The sequence below is a fragment of the Arvicanthis niloticus genome, chromosome 9 (genome assembly GCF_011762505.2).
Source record: "Arvicanthis niloticus isolate mArvNil1 chromosome 9, mArvNil1.pat.X, whole genome shotgun sequence".
In the NCBI taxonomy this organism is placed as follows: Eukaryota; Metazoa; Chordata; class Mammalia; order Rodentia; family Muridae; genus Arvicanthis; species Arvicanthis niloticus.
The window spans coordinates 26,466,555-26,483,930 of NC_047666.1; the positions used below are offsets into that span (position 1 = coordinate 26,466,555).

The window sequence follows — 17,376 nt, forward strand, 5'->3', positions numbered from 1 at the left end:
GATAAGAAAGGAAGTACTGGGCTTAATAAGAAGACCCTTGTAGTTTCTTTGGAAGGTCCTTCCTTGATTCTGAGCTAGAGATTTAGGGCATCTCTGATTCTGGCTGTAAGTTCCAAGAGTGTAAGAGTGCCGTCTAGGCCAGCATGGTTTGGAGCCTGGCTGATGGCAGAATCAGTGCCATGAGAGGTGCCAACGGTAGCCAGAGTTCTGACTGACTGCACATGACTCATCTTCGTGTATCCTTCTTACAGGTGGATTTGCTCTTGTCTTCCTGGTGAGAACAAGCAATGGGGTGAAGTGTGCCTTGAAACGTATGTTTGTCAACAATGAACACGACCTCCAGGTGTGCAAGAGGGAGATCCAGATCATGGTAAGCGCTACACACTGTGACTGCGGCAGCTGCTTTAACGCTATATATATATTTTAAATTGCATATTTCATTAATTTCTTAAACTAAGTTTTCATCATATTCATCTCCTTACCCCAACTCTTCCTGGGCTCTCCCCCACCTCTCTACCCATCCTGCTTTTGTGTTCTCTCTCTTAAAACCTGTTGAGTCTAGTTCTGTGTTGGCTGATTGCACCTAGGTGTGGAGCCTGCCTGAAGTGTGGTTGATATATTCACCATTAAAGAGAACTGACTTTTCCTCTCCAGTAGTAATCAAATACAATAGCCCCTCAGCTAGGGGTGGGCTTCATGTCTGCCTCCCCTCCTTCATGCTGAGATTTGTCTGGTTTGAGCTTTCGCAGGTCTTGTGGGCTATTTTATAACCTAGAGGAGTTCATATGTGCATTTGCCCTGTGTGGAAAACACTGATTCTTAAAGTCTGGCTCTTAAAATCTTTCTGCCCCCACATACATCCCTGAACTTCACAGGGAGAGGTGTAATACAGGAGTCCTGGTTAGGGCTCAGCACTCTAGAATCTCTTCTTCTCTGCACATTGGCCAGTTAAGAGTTTCTGTGTTAATTACTATCTACCACAAGAAACTTCTCTGATGAGTGTGGGGCAATGCACTATAAGTGAATATAGCAATAAGTCACTAGAGTCAGTTATTTGTTGCTATGTCAACACAATAATAGTAGTAGGTTTTACCCTCTGGCCCATGATTTATCTTCTGTGGCTGCTTCTCAACACAGGTGTACACAGGAAAGTCACTGGCTGGCCCCTTCCTTGAGTTGGCAGCAAGATCTTACACAAAGTGGGACCAACAACCAGAGTCTCTAGGGCTCTGTCCCTCCCTTTGATCACCCTCAACTGGAAACTGAAGGGAAAAAGGAACTTATTGGGGTAACTGAGCAGTTTAACTCAGAAAAATAGTTTGGAACCTTGGAAAAGCATTTAATATGGAAAATTCAACTCTCTGTGAGCTGTTCTCTCTTTCTGCCTTCCATCAGTTGCCAGCTCTCTGTTGTGGTCTGGTCATCAACCCCCTGAGACCTTCTGTATCCTGTGAACATGTCCTGACACAACTTTATGCTTTTTAGTTTATAGTATTACTTCATAACACTCTGTGATTCCATGTATAAAAGTTTGTGAATAGGTATAATTTATTGTGGCATTAGAGTTATACCTTAATTTAAAAAGACAGACTTACTAGGAGAGATGGCTTAGCACTTAAGAGCTTGTACTGTTCTTCTAGAGAACCAGAGTGTGGTTTCTAGCATCCATATCACAACTCTCACTGTAACTCTAGCTCCAGAGAACCTAATGCCTCTGGCCTCTCAGAGCACCTGCATGTGCCTGCACATTGGAACGCAGGCCCATAATTAATACTAACCCTTGAAAAATTTACTAATTTGTGCATATTTAAATTTCTACCACTATTAAAGAGTGTTTCAGAAGTACATGCTGGTGTGTTTATGAAGAAATTGTATGTTACTGTGAAAACTGGATTTAAAAGAAAGATTGACCACAGTGTGATAACCAGAGCAAAGTGAGACTTCTGGAGAGCGTCTTAGTTGTTATTTGTTGTTTTTGCTTCTGTTTGACAGAATGCATAATAGAAACGTTTAAATATGTACATGGTTATTTTTGGTATTTCCACAGATTTTGTTTATACCGATATAATGCTTCACCTGGTATACTTTAAGCAGTTCTGCCATCACAGTGTGAGTTATTTAAAACAAGAAACAGAATAGTTTGACACACTGCTTAAGAAAGTAGATCAATAAGTGGGTGAAATCAATGTTTGGTGGTGGCAGAAGCAGGTCCATAGGAATCACCTCTTTAGTGCTCCAGATTTTAAAGCCTTGGTAAAAAGCAGAAATAAAAGTTAGGTGCAGTGAGAGCCTAAAACTAAGCATATTTGGGAATGATCAAATACTGCAGAACCAGCCAGCAACCCTCCAGGCTGAAGACCACAGGGATCCATCTGTGATGCTTGCCCTGTCTCCTGCACATGGGAGGTTCTTGGATATTTCTACCCGCTGTTCCTTCTCCTTCACTTCTTTCCTTCCACTCCTCCTTCCCCTTCTCTGTCTACCCCTTCTTATGTGCTTGCTCCATCTTGCTCAACTGTTGCACACCTTCTCATCTCTGCTGCGGTTCCATGTCTTCCTAGAATGCCCTTCCCATTCTTGTACCTGTGTTAGAAAGCAATCCCATTCTTTCCTTCTCCTACTCATTTGGAAACACGAGGGCTTGCTTTGTGCTAGCAAAGAAACCAAAAAGCACAGGCCTGAAAACTGAAATTAATGGGTCCGATTAGGAACTTAGTTGTTGTATGGGATCAAGTTCTGGTCTAGTGATGCATTAATATGGCAGTTTGGGTTTGTTTTTAATTTAGATTTTATTTTATCAAAGCTAAGTCAACTAGGTGACAAGCACACATCAGGCAGCTCCACACCATCCTCCTGTGCCACCTCAGGATCCTAGAAGTCATCATGGTAGTTGATTCTTTGAATGTACTACCCAAAGTAGTAGTAGCATACTTGTCTAGTTTAGTTTAGTTTAGTTTGTCTAGTTTAGTTTGTTTAGTTGTTAGTTTTTACTTCATTTCAGACATTGTTCTGGTGGGATGTGAGGATATAGCTGTTTTCATCCTGCAGGGCACCCTCTCTGAGGGATTAGCTTTATCCTCATCCCGCATTCATTGGAATGCCAGTCAGTTTGATAGTGGGTTGGCTGTGACAACTTTGGTTTTCACATTACTGTGAGAGGGATCTGCTCCTGGTGCATCTCCTGCTGGGCCATCTGCACTGCCACTTTCCCATGTGGCCATTCTCATTAGGACTTGCATCTGTTCCTCCTTTGCGCTCAGTGTTCTGCATACATTTCAGCAATGTGATTCCAGGCTCTCCTCCCTTAGTGTGGTAGTTTGAGTATGCTTGGCCAGGAATTGGCACTATTTGGAGGTGTGGCCTTGTTGGAGGAAGTGTGTCACTGTGGCCTGGCTTTAAGACCCTCCTACTAACCACGTGGGAGCTAGTCTTCTCCTAGCTGCCTTCAGATGAAGAGGTAGGTAGAACTATCAGCTTCTCCTGCACCATGCCTGACTGAATGCTGCCATGCTTCTGCCTTGATGATAATGGACTGAACCTCTGAACCTATAAGTCAGCCCCAATTAAACGTTGTCGTTAAAAGAGTTGCTGTGGTCATGGTGTCTCTTCACAGCAGTAAAACCCTAACTAAGACACTTAGCAAGTCATGTTTTAAATGTGCAGATGTAGCTAGTTTTCTGCTGGAATACTCTGAGGACTTGTTCTGGGATCCTGACTGGATGGACCCCACACTAGCTGGAGTTTTCTGGAAACAACTTATTCCTGTTGTGGAATTCCCTGGGCTCCTGTATCTTGGATTCCCTCCCTGGCCCACTTTCTCCTTCACCCTTCCTTCTGTGGAGGTGATCACCCAATAGCTTCTCCATATGGATTGGGCTTCTGGTGTCAAATTGAAGGAGTTTTTGTTTAGCCTTCAATTCTGAAGACTTTCTCCTATTTTTTTTCCTTTAAAATTTTAGTTTTACATTTGTCCATGAGCCATTTTTAGTTCACTTTTATATAAGCCTTGAGGCTTTTGTTGAAGTTCTGCTTTTTTCTTAAGAATGGCAAATTGTTTTGAAAAGGAACCCCCTGCTCCCCTGGTTATGAAATGTCACTTGAGCTGGAATTGTAGCTTAGTAGTAGCATACTTGTCTACCTGTACAAGGCCCTAGGTTTGACCCCCAGCCCTCCCCCCAGGAACTTAAATTATGGGGATCCATTACTAGGTCTTTCTTTGTTCTCTTATCAACTGTATGTATATCTCTCCACCTGTTTCTTCTAGTCTTGATTATTGTAGCTGTATAGTAACCCCTCCTTCCCCGACAGAGTCTCATGCTGTAGCCTTGGGTTACCTTAACTGTGTAGCTTTGAACTCCTGATTCTCCTGCCTTCATCCACCAAGTTCTGGGATTATAGGTGTATGCCACCACATTCTGCTATCAAACAAGATTCTCTCAGATTTTCCTCAGAATGCTTTAAAAATACTCTAGCCTATAGTATATTAGTTTCTTTTTCACACTGTCTCACCAGTGTGACAAATGCCTAATAAAAGCAACTTAAGCAAGGATTTTGGCTCATGGTTTAAGAAGAGTTACAGTTGTCATGGAAAGGAAGGCATGGTGTCAGGAGTATGAGACAGCTGGTCACACTGTTTTCAGGCAGGACGCACAGAGTGACAAGAAGTGGGGTTAGTTTATAAAAATTCAGAGCCCTTCCCTAGTGACTTGCTTTCTCTAGCAGAGACACGCCTCCTTACAAAATAGCAGCACAGGTGGGGACTAACCACATGTAAGTAAGCCTGTGGTAATATCTCACATTCAGTTCACAACACAACAGTATACATTTTAGAATAATCTGGAATTTTGATAGAAAGAATATGAAACCTGCATTTCTATTTGGGGAGCATTGACATCTTTTCTGTGTGGCATCTTCTTATAATGAACGTGGTCTGCATCTCCATCCACTTAGATCTGTGACATCATTTACTACCAATCATGTGCTTTTCTGTACACAAGCTTATAAATGTTCTTAGATATATGGCAAAGACTTTTAATTTGTTTTTACTCATTTTAAATGATTTTTCATATTTTTTTCTAGTCCTGGGCCTCACCCTGCATGTTATACCTTTAAATCACAGCCCCTAACACTAGTTACAGATTTAAAAAAAAAAAAAATCTATGGGTTTAGTGCTAGTATGTAGAAATACAGCTAATTTTTATACCATGTCTTGTCAATTTGCCAAACTTGCAATGAGAGATGGCTTTCTTTCTTGCCTTTTTCTCCTATATAGCCTTCTTGTAATATCTGGAACTTGTAATACTACATTGAATAAAAATGAGACATTTATTCTTGCTTTGTTTCCAATCTTAATAGGAAAGCATTCAGTCCTTTATCATTAAGTATAAGGTTGACTTTAGCACTTTATACATTTTTTAAAAAAATCAACATGGCTCGTCATCTGTGGTAGAACCTCCACCAAGATGCTAACTGTGATATAGGGGAGCTCCGCGGGAAAGGGTTTCTCCTGGTCAGCAACAGCAGCTGGAAGGTACATGTAGTTTCGTCTAACTACATATCTCTTCATCTTTGAGACCTCATGGAACTATGGAAGAAGCTATTGTACACCATTCCCAAGAAAAATAAATATGAGAAAAAGCAAGTTAAGTTGGATGTTCTTATGCTTACCATTAATTTTACATCTTTTATAATTAACAAATAACTTACTTAAAGTAACAAGTCATGTTTGTCAGTTGTGTTCCCATTGGAAGGTAGAACAACTGCCTTGGTTGACAGAATAATCTTTACAACTGAAACAGTGGGTTGGCTCTAATGTTAGGATCAAGTGAAGCCATAAACGTGGACTCTTAATTAATTTTAACCAACTTTACCAGCATGGTTCAGTGAAGGCAAAGATTTCAAAGGTCAGTTAACTCAGTGAGACTATGTGTGGCATGGTGTGGCTGACAAAGAGAATGTAGTGTTCAGCTCTGCTATGGTGGTACAGAGGCTGGCAGTGCTGACGTAACTGCTCATGAGTCAGACTAGACCTGCAGCTCCATTTGTTTTGGAAGGTATTAGAAATGATATGTGTCCGGCTGGCTCCCAGCTTAGCCATCATGTTCCTGCACTAATGCGGATATCAGTAGGCTGTCTCTGTGGCTACAACCGGGGCTCCTGAGATATTGGCAAGGCTGCTGCCTCTGCCAGCCTCCATGGCTCTTGGCCTGGCCCCTATGCCAACCCCACTGCCTCTGCCTCCGTGGCGCAAGGCTAGCCCCATGCAGTAACCTCCATCCTTGCGGTTAGATATCACAATATCCATTAACGCTGTAAATCAAAACTCTAATGCTTGTAGTTAACCAAACTGATTTATATATCAGCAAATACTCAAATTCCAAGATGCCCACACAATTAGACAGGTTATCCCAATTATCCTAACCTTTCGATATGCATCACTACCTGGTTCTGCAAAAGCCACTTGGGTTCATGTCCGCTGTCATTTTCTGCTGCCTTTCTCTCTCCTCCTGAGGCTTTCTACCACCCTTGGCTCCGACTCCCTTTTCCCTGCCCAATCACAGGCCTCCCTGCTGCAAATAGATTGGACTGGGAAATTTCTGCCACACCGTTCACCTCTTGAGGGCATCCCTCTTCAAAAAACAAATAAAGTGCACAAGTCACAATGAAGCAACACAGCTATAAATGAAGAGAACAGTCAAAGTGGCCCTAAAAGTATGTCGAAGAAAGTGAGACTCCCATTACCACCTTTTGAAGAGGCAGTGTTTTTTTGTTTGTTTTGTTTTGTTTTGTTTTGTTGCCTAGCAGACTGGTCTTGGCATGTGTGAAAGAAGTAGTTGATGTAAGTGTACAGTTGCTGCCGACAGGGTCTTGTACAAGAAGATGAATTGATGAGCTGCCCCTTCGAAGGTTAAAAGTGCATTAGGATGGAAATTGGCTTAGATTTGATTGATAAACTTGCTCTTTATTTCCTTGTGACTGGCAGGAGTTTACTGAGCAGCTAGATTTGTGGATCAACCACACTTAGAGTGCTGCTTAGGACCTTGCTAAGGTAAGTGTCGCTGAGTAGCATTATGGCACCAGGCTGGTTCTGCCCAAGGCTACCAGGTCAGAGTCGTTTTACAGTGGAGTAGGATTCCCTCAGTGATCCATAGTTCTATTAAAATCTGAGGTGCAGTGCTCTGAAATAGGACTGTAGGTGACATTTTAAAAGGTCTATTCAGCAAATACAAGATTAATTGAATAAAAGGTGTCCTAGTTTGATTTTCTGTTACTCTATAAAACACTAACTAAAAGCAACTTGGGGAATAAAGGATTTATTTCATCTTACACTTTTAGGGCACAGTGCATAGAGAAGACGTCAGAACAGGAACCTGGAGGTGGGAACTGAAGCAGAGACCGTAGAGGACTGCTGCTTATTGACTTGTTCCTAAGCTTACATTCAGCTAGCTTTCTATCCATCCCAGCCCACCTGTCTAGGAATGGTGCTGCCCACACCTCCCTTCCATCAAGCAATCAAGAAAGTGCTCAACAGACATGCCCGCAGTCCAACCTGACAGAAGCTGTTCTTCTGTTGAGGTTCTTCTTCCTGGGTAACTCTAGTTTGTGTCCAGTTGACAGTAAAAGCTAAGCAGTGTAGAAGAGGGGATGAATGCAGGTGTAGGGGAGAGAAAAGTATCTTGGACTTCTTAAGTAGCAGAAGCTCAGCAAGGGATCCAGAACTCAGGCCTGCCCAGTTTCCTTTCCTGCCTGACTAGAGCTGTAGTGTTTGTTTACTGTGAAGAGTTAGAGGAGAGGTGTAGGATCAGTCCAGTAAAACAAAACTACAGCTTTCACTCCCCAGGGTGGTTTTCACAATTCCTGTCTCTCTTCCTTTGAGACAGCTTCTTTCTTACACAGATGCTCTGAGAGAGTAATCCACAGATACTGCTCAACTTAAACTTTTCTCACCTCATCTCATCTTTTCTCCAAAATTCTTCTTACATAAGTCTCCAGAAATTTCCTGTGAGCATGTTTCTATGATTGTCCGTCTTTCTTGGGGTCTGCTATTCTGTGTCAGCGGTGCTTTCTAATCTACTATGCAGAGGGAGCATAGTGAGCTTGGCTGTTGATGCTGAGGGTTCAAGTGTTTACTTGATACTTGAGGCTGCTCCCTGGGGTAACTTCATCATTTTGAGCATTGGAATGTCCACTTAGGGTAGTCAAGAACAGCTTTCCCATGGACTCTGAGAAGCTGGGACAGTTCTCCAGACAATCGCACTGTCTCACTGGACCAGTCAAGAACCCAAGCTTGAGTCAAATACAAACTCATAGAACCACACATTTTCTGCACCTTCCCCTAAGTCTTTAAAGCAACAGTAAATAGTGTATTATAGTTAATTCACAAATTTTATTTTGCCTTGCATTTGTATAAAAGTCCAGTTACATATATATATATATTCCAGTTTCCACGTGTTTTCTTTCCCCAACCTTGGGGAACCCTTCTCAATAACCTTAACCTTGGGTTTAGCATCATCATCATAGATTTCTGCTCTGTGGACCAAAGTGCGAGATGATTTCCAGTGCTTGGGTGGTGCTTAGGAGCTACATGTTGGAAGGATTAAATCCCATGAGCAGCAGCCCTGAGTACTGATGAGCAATTCAGCTGATGCTGCATCTTTCATCCAGTCGGCCATCTGGGAAGGCTTAATTATGATGGAAATGCTGGGTCTAGATGCTATTGTAGTCTCTTCAAAGCTTGAAAGACAGGTTTTTTTTTTCCCCCATGTATTTCTTAAAGGGAAACCATTAAAAGTCAAGTTGGTGCGCATGTTCAGAAATGTGCCCGCTTTCCTTTGTAAATTTGTGCATGCTACCCAACTAAAACCCTCTTGATTCCTTTGTTCAGGGATGACACTGCTTTGGAAAGAACTCTGTTAAATGCTGCAGGTGGTAAATCTTTCTTTACCCCTGTTCTCCCACACACACACAAAGAAAAAGAAAGCAAAAATTCAATCTGAATTCACTTTTGCCCCCATAAACAGGAGAAACATCAATTTCTTTTTCTTTATTAAAAAATGTACATGTTTAAGTAGTTGTGGGTTCCTCCACTACAGTATTTCTGGATGTTACAGGATCCTTGCTTCTGGCTTTGTGGAGCACTAATGCAGTGAGCAAGTGTGTGTTCTATGTGGTTCATTCTCTCCTTATTCAGGAGAGTTGGGGATTCAGCAGGGCAGTGGAGTTGCTCTTAGAGATCCAACTAGGCTTCTCACAAACCACTGGACACTCACTTTCCCTTTTCCACGCTGTTAGTGCTGTCTCTGTGTATTTAAATTGTCTGTGCTACTGGAACAACTGATAATTCTGCCCCTAGTGTGTCTGTAACTGACCATGTACTTCTCCACTCTTGTTCACAGAGGGACCTATCAGGGCACAAGAACATTGTGGGCTACATTGATTCTAGTATCAACAATGTGAGCAGTGGCGACGTATGGGAAGTTCTCATTCTCATGGACTTCTGCAGAGGTGTGTGTGGACCCTCCTGAAGCTTTGCTTCTGGTTTAATGGTCAAGGACATGGGGATCATCTCACATATTGTCCATTGCACTCTGAAGAAATTGCTCTGGTTTCACAGATGGGAAAGCTAATACAGGCCATTGCTACTCTTGGTTATTTTTATGACTACTAGAGCTATGGTACAGGTACAACTATTTGAGAGCAAGAGGTAATTCCAGGCCCTGTCTCCATTAGGTATAGAAAGATTTGACTGTGTGTATAAATGAGATCACAGAAAAATGAGAAAGAGTGTTCTTCATTGAGGTTTTAACAGACAGTGAAGGTGTACAGTAAAAGCCCAGTGCTGATCTCACAGAGGCTGTAGCTTCCCTGCTTCTCACATTGCTCTCACAGCACTGCCCTCCTGTGATAGAGTGAAAGAATCTTCTCTGTCTTGCTCCAGGGCTGGAATCCTGGTAAAGCTGCATTCAGGATCTGCTGCTTTCAACTATAAATGCATGAAAGCTTGAAGTTTCATTCATCTATCCTGAGAAATCTAGGCTGTAGCACAGATGTTTTGGGAGCTGATATCCCATGCACCCATTGCTTGAAGCTTTGGCTCTTTGGCCTAAGCAGCTGATGTTACAAGCTTGAGTCATTGCCTTACTGTTTGGTGCCCTGTTTTGTAATTACCCTTAGTTCCACTAACATTTTCTGATTTTAAAAATATTGTCCATAAATTGTTTCTTTTCCTGTAGATGTGATGTTAACCAATAGTTTTGGCCTTTGTTGACTATTGATCTGATTTTATAAAATGCCATAAAATTTGAACTTCACAATTTATTCCCTTTTGACCATTCCCCTTTTATCATAGGACTTTCTAGATGCAAGGCAGTAGGAGGACTTGGGTCTGGATGATTTTGTAAGATTTGTCACCTGTCTTTTGTTTTGAGAGAGAAAAAGGTTGCTGTAGCATTTCATAGGCCAAGTGAGAGAGACCAAGTTCCCCCAGAGTTAAAAAGACTTCAAAGTGGAAATGGCATTATCTTCTTTCTGCTCCCTGGATCTGTTGTGCTATCTAATTCTTGCCTAAAATACATGGCTATGGTCTTGTCTCTTGCTCTGTGGGGACATGACTACCCAACAGCACTAACTGATGGTAATGTCAGTTTTGCTTCTAATCTTGAGGATACCATGAGGGCAACTCACATCTGTATACTTATCAAAATAATCTGGTTTTAATATGTCAGAGGAGACATTGGGTTGTAAGAAAACGAATCTCAAGCAGAGACTGGAAACCTAGGTTTTAGTGTTGGCTTGGCCAGTGATCAGCTTCTGTCTGGACAGCTGTAAGTACCTTGATCAAAGTGACAAGTCTGCCTGTTAATGTCCTTTCCCTTGCTCTGTCCTGTCTCAGGAGGCCAGGTGGTAAACCTGATGAACCAGCGACTCCAGACAGGCTTTACAGAGAATGAAGTGCTGCAGATATTTTGTGATACCTGTGAGGCTGTGGCCCGCCTGCATCAGTGCAAAACTCCTATTATCCACCGGGACCTGAAGGTAACAGACTGACTGCTTCATGGAATGCGCGCTCACTGAGTGTTTCTCTATGTCTCGGGTGTAGTATGTACTGAGAGAACAGGAAAGAAGTTGATGACATAGTTCCTAATGCTGAGCTCACATTGAAGTTGAGAGAAAGTACAAAGAAAAAGCACAATATAGATAGCAACTAGCCTCCAGAATTTTAAAATTTCAAATGTTTGAGCTCATATGTTTATTACTGTATTCCTAAATTTTTAATGGTCTGGAAAATTAATATGTTAATTTAAGTAACTTATAAATAATGTTGATTACAGACATACAGAGTTATTGTTGTTATACTAAGGTTTGCACACAGGGCCTTGCACATGCTAAGCAAGTACTATACCTCTGGATTATATCCCGAGCCCTCTTTCATATTTTGAAAACTTCACTAGTTATTTTTAATAATTGGTTCTGATTACCACCCCTTTGCCCCGTATCTTTGATATTGAAGTCACATGACAGCATTTGCAGCCTGAAATTGGTACCTGGTTGGGGTTGAACTTAGCATTTATTGAGCACCAACTGTGTGCTAAATACTGAACTTTATACATACTATCTTAGACATTCTCCATTACATTTTACAGGTGAGGAAACTAAGTAGCAGAGAGGCTTTGTGTCTTACCCGTAGTATCAGAATTTAAACCCAGCTCTTCCGTTTGAGGTTTCATATTTCTCTGCCTCTGCACCATCATGCTGGTTATGGCAACCGAACTGTAAGAGTGCTTGATGTTGCTAAGTGCAAAGGACACTTTTTAGTACTTGTTTCCCTGAAGCCACTGACTCCTTCAGTTCCCTGGCCTCCCTGGACCTCTGAGGTATCATGGCCTCTCCAGCTCTTTCTGCCCAAGCTCCTTAGCCTGTTACTCAGATTACCTGAGCTGTGGTTCTATCTTCTCCAAAATATAGATAGTAGCATCTATGGAACTGTGTGAGCCTAGGCTAGCCTGAGTGGAATCTGTTTATTCACATGAAAACTGAAGAAAGCCCCTGTTACCCTGCCTAGCACATGTATGGCCTCTCTTTCCAGTTCCATGTAGGACATGAACTCAAAATGTTCCTAGTCCTTAGGCTCTTTATGTCCTGAAAATAATCACAATAGAAGTACTGTGTTGTACAACGTTCTTTTCAGATGTCATTGTAATGCTTCAGTTATTTCCTCTCAGTTTTAATTTTTATTTCTTTGAGGAAAGATAGAAGTCATCATTGAAACCAGGGGGTCAAATCTGGAAAGATTAGTTATACCAGCCTTTACTGTTTGCCAGAGAAAGCATGGCCACTGCCCCCACAGCTAATTAAGTTATCAATCAGAATAGAGAGAGGGGTTGTTTGCCTGTTTTTCTCTTTTAAATTTGTTTTGTATTAATTTGTACTAGTAGTCCATGGGCTTAAGAAAGAGGAAGAAATGGTTCAGGATGAACAAATATACTAAGGTTGAAAAATCACAGATGTCACCTCTTTTTGTCACAAAAGAGACTTTGATCTCATGGAGTGTCAGGGTAAGGGCTCTTATCCTAAGTTTTAAAACACAGGTCTGAAGGTGTTCTCCTAACCCTCTCCATTTCTCAGAGGTATTGCAGTCTCTGAAATGCCTCCGTGCCAAGCTATTTGGTATTGAGTTGAGGTGAAGAGAGGCCAGTGAGACGTAGCTTTCCAGCCCTTAGCAAAGGCTCTGTGTAGAATTTAGGAGTGACAACTTTAATAGGGCTCTTAAACTGTTAGGCTGGGAAATAAACTGTTAGCAGGAGTATTAAATTACTGCCAGTACTGGACTCAGTACCACCTGTCAGACAATCAATACCTCATGCACTTTCACTTACAGTGGCACATGTAATCCTTATTAAGCTTTGCTGTCCCCTTAACAGGAAAAAGCCAGGCCAGACAAGTCCTCAGCTTACCTGGAGTCAGGCTGCCTGACTTCCGAGCCCCTCCTCCCCCACCATGCGGATGTGTACCATGCAGTTAATGAGCATGGACAGTTCAGATGGGTCAGAGAGAAAGAAGGAAGCAGCGCACACAAAGGGACACTGAGGAAGAGCCATTTAGAATTTGTAAGTTTGGGAGCTCAAGAAAGCAACCATTTGGGAAAGTCAGCTTTGCAGATGAGGAGAAAGAATAAAAGACAACGAGGACACCAGACAACGAGGACAGGGCATGAGGGACTAGGAGTAGGTCCAAGCAAGGGCAAATGGCAGTGGACAGGGGGAAGTGGAAGGGAACAAACTGAAAGAGACTAGCAAGGGAGAGAACCCACTGGATTCACACACCTTTGAGCACTGTCAGAGAGTGACAAGAGCCACACTGCGTGGGAAAGCCCTGAGGAACCAAGCCTGTGATTGGCTGCCATTTGTCTTAGTCATTGTTGTGTTGCTGTGAGCAAAGCTTCTGACAGAAACAATTTAATGGAGAAAAGATTTGTTTTGGTTCACTGTTTCAGCAGGGCATTTCCATCTGTCCCAGAGGGCACGGCATGGGAGCGTGCATTACATCACAGTGAGCCAACCAGCAAGCAGAAAAAGGCTGAAACCAGGAACCAGGCTATAACTGTTAAAATGCCCACCTCTAGGGATCTATCTATGTTAGTGAGGCCCTACCAGCTAGGCAAAGGCATTCAGAACAGGAACCTGGGAGAACACTTCAGGGTCAAACCATTACTCATTGCTTACTGTTGCTCAATACTTCAGTACTCTGAGGTTTAGTGTTTAGAACCTTTAAGGGCACATGTCTAGTGACTCACCTCCTAAAAGCCCATTCATTGTAAATAAGTTCATTAATGAAATCAACACTTTCATGAATCTGAAGTGATTGGATATACTAGTTGAGGACCAAACTTTCAACACAAGGAACCTTCTGATGGACACTTAGCACATCTGCAACATGTAGGCTGCAGAATAAGTAACCTGTGGGCGTAACTAGGTTTGGCCTAAAGGCCTTTCCAACCCCTTCCTGTGGACAATAAATTATGCATAGGTTTTTTTTTTTTTTTTTTTTTTTTTGTAATCACAGAAGGTTTTACCAGCAAAGTTTTCAGAAATAGCTTGCTTGGCTAATGGAGTGTGAGCAGTGGAGAAGAGAACAGATTAGATGATACACAGGAAGCATAGGCAACCCTGAACACACACACCTGGCCAAAGTGACAGCTGCCTTATTGTTGACTAGATTCTATTTAGGGGCATTTCTAAATATAAAGAGTTAAGAAAGTCTGCCCAGAAGCCCAGTCCCATGTCCCCACAGCCCATCCCACAGCTCAGAGCTGGAGGTAGGCATCGGGTCTTGAGTGATTTGCTTCTGACCTTCCTGCCGTGGCAGCAATGGAGTTGTGTCTTTGCTTAGGGTAGATTGCTTAGGTTCACTTCAAGCTCTGTTGCTTGAGCCATGTTCCAGTGTTGACTGAATTACCCTGAGCCTTCCTTTTTCCAGCTCTAAAATGAGAAGCACAATCCATGTACTGTGCGCAGTAAAGTAATACTGGCAATAGCTATTGCTTATTAAATGTGATCTGTTATTTAGTCTTCTAGATTAGACTGAAAATATTAGTGTTGACTTTGTTGGGATGTTTTTGGTTTGTTGTTGTTGTTTTTCCCTAGAGATGAGGACCAAACCCAGGGCCTTGTGCTTGCTAGGCAAGAGCACTACTGTTAAGCTAAATCCCAAACCCCTTATTTTGGATTCTTAAAGTGAGTTTATACTTAGTATAGCTTGACTTTATCTTTGTGTAAATAGATTAAAATGATGAGCTTTTTAAAAATTTGTTGATAATAGAAATATTTGTCTGCCTTAGCCTTGTCACAGGGGACAAATCTTTTCCCGTCATTCATAATTCTGCAGTGAAGAATTCTTCATAAGAACCTATCTGCTCAGGTTCATGGCCATCACTCCCACCTTTCCATAACTTTAGGTCAGGAGTACAGGTGGAGAGCAGCTAGCACCACCATGATTCTCTCTAGCAGAGCAACAGACTTAAAAACTTCCTAGAGGTGAAGGTCAAAAGGACATGACTTAAAACAACATTAAAACTCATCACAGTAACATCAGACATGCAATTCAGCTGGAAGTAATAATCTGCAGAATCAAGATTTTATTAAATAATCCGAATGAGCGAATATAGACTAAAATATGCTAAATTCAGTTTTTAGAAGAATTAAGAGAAAAATTTAGATAAGACAACAGGAACAAAAGGATTCCTACTCAGTCAGATATTTTTAAAGAACTAGTAGGGACTTGGGTGCTTAGCTCCTGCCTTGGCTGGAACATGGATGGTCTCTGAATGTGTGCCCAGGTGCATGACAGCAGATTATGAAGTATGTACTTTTTTTTCCTCAACAGTTTCTGTACCAAAAATCTAGTAGGGTTGGGAGGAGAAGACTCCAGCCATGAGTGAGAGATGATTGCCTTTAAGGAGCTTATAGTCTTCTTCCTTTTGTTTTTCCAAAGTGGTCAGTCTGTGGGTAAGAGTTGAAAAAAAAAAAAGCATAGAATCTTCAGGGCCTAGCAACTTTTTTTTTTTTTTTTTTGATTGCCATGCAAACTGGAACTGTCTCCTAGCATGCCAGTCAACTCAGTTGCCCACAGAAAGAACTAATCACTATATCTTGAGAATATTATTCTCAGTGTTTTTTCTTTTTAAAAAAATAATTTGAATTTAACTTTTTTGTTATGTGTGTTGTCTGTGTGTCTGTTCACTGCGTGTATGCTTGGGGCCTACTGAGAGCAGTGAGTGCTCTTAACTGCAGAACCTCCTCTCCTGCCTGTGCCCATTGTTTTGGAGTTCTTTGCACTGTCGTAAGGGTTCTCTAGGTCTTGGTCCTTATAAGCTCCACTAAGTTAAAACTCTTAACTTATATAGTACCTGAAGATTGCCTTTGTTTAAAAGTTAAAAAAAATCAAACCCTCAAATAAAATTATAATGGAGAAACTGCTCATTTATCATTAATCACCAGATACTTTGTCACTTTGAGAAGTAACTAATGTGAAAAACACCAGTTCTGAAAGTCTTAACCTAATGTAATAAAGACATTATTATACCTACTTACTAGTGCAGTAATTTATAGCTTGGAAAACGAAACACCAAAGGGAAATGGGGAGATGGTATTTTTCTGAGTTGGTCCTAGAGAGGCTCCAAAAGAAGGTGGCGTTTGTACTGAAGATTGAAAGGCACGTGTTTGTGTGATCTTTGGATGAGAGGCGGGGATCTTGGCAAGCTGCAAAACTGAAAGAGAGCAAGCATTTAAGTATGGTCACTGTTACTGCAGAGACACGGACTGCGCTGGCCGGAGCTGGCCGGCCATGAAAATGGGCCCTGCCTTCCCAACAGTGCAGTTCCCTGTCTGACTCTGACCGAGTTTTACTTTGTTCCTTCGAGAGTCTTTTTCTTCAGTTGGGGTGAGTCCTGTTAAGATACATGCTGAAGAAGAACTTCTCTGTGCACACCAGTAAGACTGTAAAAATGAAACCTTTTATTATGTGATTGTGAAACTAGCTTTTCCCATTACTAAGTGGCATCTTGGATTGGGTGGTTTGGGAATGTCTTTCAGGTTGAAAATATCCTCTTGCATGACCGAGGCCACTATGTCTTGTGTGACTTTGGAAGTGCCACCAACAAATTCCAGAATCCACAGGCCGAGGGAGTCAATGCAGTAGAAGATGAGATTAAGAAGTAAGCCTTTTCTCCTTTCCTGGAGTTTTGTCCTTTGTCAGATAAGCACATTCTCTTTTAGTTTATGGATGAAAACAGAGTGGGATGCAAATGGTGCAGGCCAGTTACCCTTTATCCCAGAGCAGACTGTTCACTGTTGGAGTGTTTGATTGTACCTGACAGCTGAGGAGAGAAGACTAGCTGGAGGACTGACACAGGAGAGTCTTAAACCCTTTCTCAAAGCTCCTATGGTCACTCTACACACTATGTTAGTGTACAGTGCCACATACCCATAAAAGGATGAGACATTGGGGAAGGGACACTACATCCCTGTAACCCTAGCAACTCAGGAGCTGAAGCAAGAGGATTATAAGGTCACATCTGGCCTGGGCTACATAGCAAGACCCTGTCTCAAAAACCAAAAGGAAAACTAAAGGCTAAATGGTGGTACATACTCACTGAAATATCTTGGTATTTCCAATGGAAGTCACAACTATGGCATTATGAATCAGACAGGTGTGTGTTTTTACTAAACCCTAAATTGTTAACCTCCTTCTTGTGAGGAACTCAACCACTCTCTACTGGAATTTATGGTAAATAGAATGACTGAAGCCTCTGCAGTTACTGAATCAGTGACCTGATAGGAAGTCTCTTTAGATTTTGACTTGTGTAGGAACCTCATGCCC

The 17,376-nt window shown here is 41.9% G+C and overlaps 1 protein-coding gene across 20 annotated transcripts in view; it reads left to right on the forward strand.

Annotated features, from left to right (window-relative positions):
- Positions 1–17,376, forward strand: part of Aak1 (AP2 associated kinase 1) — a 145,608-nt gene that overhangs the window by 71,603 nt on the left and 56,629 nt on the right. For 19 of the 20 annotated variants that reach the window (XM_076940051.1, XM_034512161.2, XM_034512155.2 and 16 more), the window contains 4 exons: positions 252–370; positions 9,396–9,504; positions 10,892–11,034; positions 16,590–16,711. In XM_076940051.1, the coding sequence (XP_076796166.1) occupies positions 252–370; positions 9,396–9,504; positions 10,892–11,034; positions 16,590–16,711 (493 nt within the window). The remainder of the gene's footprint in view (positions 1–251; positions 371–9,395; positions 9,505–10,891; positions 11,035–16,589; positions 16,712–17,376) is intronic. The other variant, XM_076940060.1, reaches the window with a different exon arrangement.